This window comes from Merops nubicus, unplaced genomic scaffold, assembly GCF_000691845.1.
Source record: "Merops nubicus isolate BGI_N331 unplaced genomic scaffold, ASM69184v1 scaffold25492, whole genome shotgun sequence".
Classification (NCBI taxonomy): domain Eukaryota; kingdom Metazoa; phylum Chordata; class Aves; order Coraciiformes; family Meropidae; genus Merops; species Merops nubicus.
In genome coordinates this window covers 734-3,902 of record NW_008594667.1, presented here as the reverse complement: position 1 = coordinate 3,902, position 3,169 = coordinate 734, and the positions used below count along the sequence as shown (strand labels likewise).

At 59.1% G+C, this 3,169-nt stretch overlaps 1 protein-coding gene across 1 annotated transcript in view; it reads left to right on the top strand.

Annotated features, from left to right (window-relative positions):
• Positions 1-3,164, top strand: part of LOC103768693 (endothelin B receptor-like) — a gene marked incomplete at both ends in the record, with an annotated part of 5,412 nt that extends 2,248 nt beyond the window's left edge. Inside the window, 4 exons of the mRNA XM_008935848.1 lie at positions 270-474; positions 1,538-1,687; positions 2,418-2,551; positions 3,082-3,164. Coding sequence (XP_008934096.1) covers positions 270-474; positions 1,538-1,687; positions 2,418-2,551; positions 3,082-3,164 — 572 coding nt within the window. The remainder of the gene's footprint in view (positions 1-269; positions 475-1,537; positions 1,688-2,417; positions 2,552-3,081) is intronic.
• Between the last annotated feature and the right edge of the window lie 5 nt (positions 3,165-3,169).

Genomic DNA, 3,169 nt, shown 5'->3' with positions numbered 1-3,169 from the left:
ACAGTTGAAATCCTGCTGGAAAAGGTTGAGGGGAGATCCTGACGTGCAGGGACACCCACTGGGGGGGTGGGGATGGGTGGCAGGCAGACGTTGGCCAAGGGGAGCTCCCGTTGAGCCCACGCTCTTCATCTCTCCCATTCCACTGATGGTGGGGTTCAGAGGTGGGGGAAGAAGGCGTCAAGGCACAGGGACGTTGGGGATAATCCTCTGCTTGGCCCCTGGCTGACGGTTGCTCTCCTCACCCCCTCCCGTCGTGGCCCCCCGGGCAGGTACCGGGCGGTGGCCTCCTGGAGCCGGATCCAGGGGATTGGGATCCCCCTGTGGAAGGCAGTGGAGGTGATGCTCATCTGGCTGGTGGCCGTCGTCCTCGCCGTGCCCGAGGCCATCGCCTTCGACGTGGTGGAGCTCAGCTACTGGGAACGCCACCTGTGGGTCTGCATGCTCGCCTCCGAGCAGGGGTCCCGCTTCATGATGGTAGGTGCCCATCCCCAGTGTCCCGGTTAGAAGGCAGAACTGTGTCCCACCTCCCTTATCCCTCAGTTTCCCAGATAAAGAGGTAGATAAGGAAGGCAGGGGGAATGAAAACCTTGCACCAAATTGAAGATTAACAAAATGAAATATATTATTTAACAGGGATCAGAAAGGAAGAAGGGAAGGGGTTTAACAGGGTACAGAAAGGAAGAAGGGAAGGGGTTTAGGTGAGGTGGATTGTAGGAACAACAAGGTAAGGAAGATTAAAGTTCCAAATATACAAAACCCAAATGCTGTGCTGAGGCTCCCCGGTGCTGGATCTCGCTGGATTGAGGTGGATTGAAGCTGGATGCACAATCCTTGGACGTGGATGGAGGCAGGGAAGAGTCTGTAGATCAGGCCCAGGTCTCCAAGATGGCCACGGCCACGTGTAGCACAGGGAGCAGCAGAGCAGCGTGTGCCCAGGTGCAAGGTCAAAGGAGCAAGAGGAAAAGAGAAGAGGAAGAGAGCAAGGCGTGCCTTTCTCCCCTTTTTATAGACCTTGGCAGGAAGTCCCGAAGACAGGAAAAGGGCAGTGGGAATAGGACAGGTGTACGCCCCTTTCATTCAGGCCTGTACCTGGTTTAGGGTTTCAGATCTCCACCCACCAGGGGCAGCAGGTTCCAAACCATTACACCCAGCACCCTCCCTCCTTCCTCGGGGCATCAGGAGCTTCTGCAGGGGGGGCTTCATCCAGTCCAAGAGCCAGCACGGCGGGGAGGTGGGGCCAGAACGCAGGCAGCGGGCCCTGGACCGTGCAGCAAAGCTTGGGTGGGGTGGAAGGGACCCTCAAAGTCATCTAGTTCCAGCCCCTCTGACACCCCCCACTCAACCACGTTGCTCAAAGCCCCCTCCAGCCTGTCCCTGAGCACTTCCAGGGAGGTGCTCAGCCGTGTGGTGTCTTCACTGTCCACACCAGGTCATGACACATCTCATGGAGCTTCAGAAGCTGCTCCCCTGTCCCAGCAGCCCAGGGGCTGGGTCAGTCCTTTCCCCAGTTCCCAGCTGCTCTCTCCTTTGCACGCAGTTCTACCGTGATGTCAAGGACTGGTGGCTTTTTGGCTTCTACTTCTGCCTCCCCTTGGTGTGCACGGGCATCTTCTACACCCTCATGTCATGTGAGATGCTGAGCAAGAGGAACGGCATGAGAATCGCCCTGAACGACCACATGAAACGGGTAAGAACGCCAGCAAGGCAGAGACTCTGCTCTTCCCAGGGAGGAGGGAGGGCTGGGGAGGGGAAGAGTCCCTCTGAAGGACACGTAGGAGCTCACGTGGCCTCACGGTGGTCAGCAGATATTGGACTAAACCAAGGAGATTGGGCCTTCAGCTCTGAAATCTCCAGTCTCAGGGACAACCCCGACCACTGGCCACGAACCTGCTTCATTGAGCAAGGCAGAGACTCTGCTCTTCCCAGGGAGGAGGGAGGGCTGGGGAGGGGAAGAGTCCCTCTGAAGGACACGTAGGAGCTCACGTGGCCTCACGGTGGTCAGCAGATATTGGACTAAACCAAGGAGATTGGGCTTTCAGCTCTGAAATCTCCAGTCTCAGGGACAACCCCGACCACTGGCCACGAACCTGCTTCATGGGTCATCTATCTCTGGCCGTGCTGCTCCAGCCCAGCTGACACCAAACTGGCCCAGCTGCTGAAGGTGCCACCCCAGAGCCGAGGGGTGCGGGGGCAAGAGGAGCTTATTGCCCCCTCCCTCAGGCTGCAGAACCACCCCTTGGGGCAGAGCAGCTGCTTGGCACAGCGCTGCAGCGCGGAGGCCCCGGGGAGCAGCACCCCAGCGGGGTCACCAGGAGGATTGGTGGGAAGGAGCTGGGGGAAAGCATCACTCCAGCTGCTCCTCCATGCTCAGGCAGAGCTCCTCACCCTTCCCCACCCTTCCCCACCCCTCCCTGCAGCGCCGGGAGGTGGCCAAGACCGGGTTCTGCCTGGTGGTGATCTTCGCGCTCTGCTGGCTGCCCCTCCACCTCAGCCGCATCCTCAAGAAGACCATCTACGACCAGATGGACCCCAACAGATGTGAGCTGCTCAGGTAGGGCCCTGGCTGCTGCTGGGCTCGTCCCCCGGGGGCTGCTGGGGTTGATTCCCAAGCACCTCCTCGGGGTGGCCCCTCCTCGACGGCGTCGCGCTGCTGACGGGCACAGGGGAAGGGCGAGAGGGGATGTGTGAAGGGAAGAAGCTGAGTGTTGAAATACCCTCCCAAAGCTGGGGGTTAAAGAGGTGTCCTGGGCAGAGGAACCTTCCCTGCAGGGCTGGGGGTGCAGCATGTCACTCAGCAGGTCCCCCTTCCCCTCTGTTCTTCACCCATCGTGCCAAAATCCAGCTCAGATGCCTGAGTTTGAGGACAGCGAGGGCACCAGGGGAAATCAGATCTCATGGTCTTGGTTTCTTCTGGAAATGCTCCTCAGAAGCAGAATTGCTGCTCAGTTGTCCCACTGCAGGAGGAGGGGAGCTTTGTGCCCCCCTCCATGGAAGCAGGTTCCCAGGCAGGAGTTTTGGAAACCATGCCTCTGTTCTCTGCCAGCTTCCAAGGCACCTCTCCCCTCCCTCCTCTCTCCTCAGCTTCCTCCTGGTGATGGATTACTTTGGGATCAACATGGCCTCCCTCAACTCCTGCATCAACCCCGTGGCTCTCTACTTTGTCAGCAGG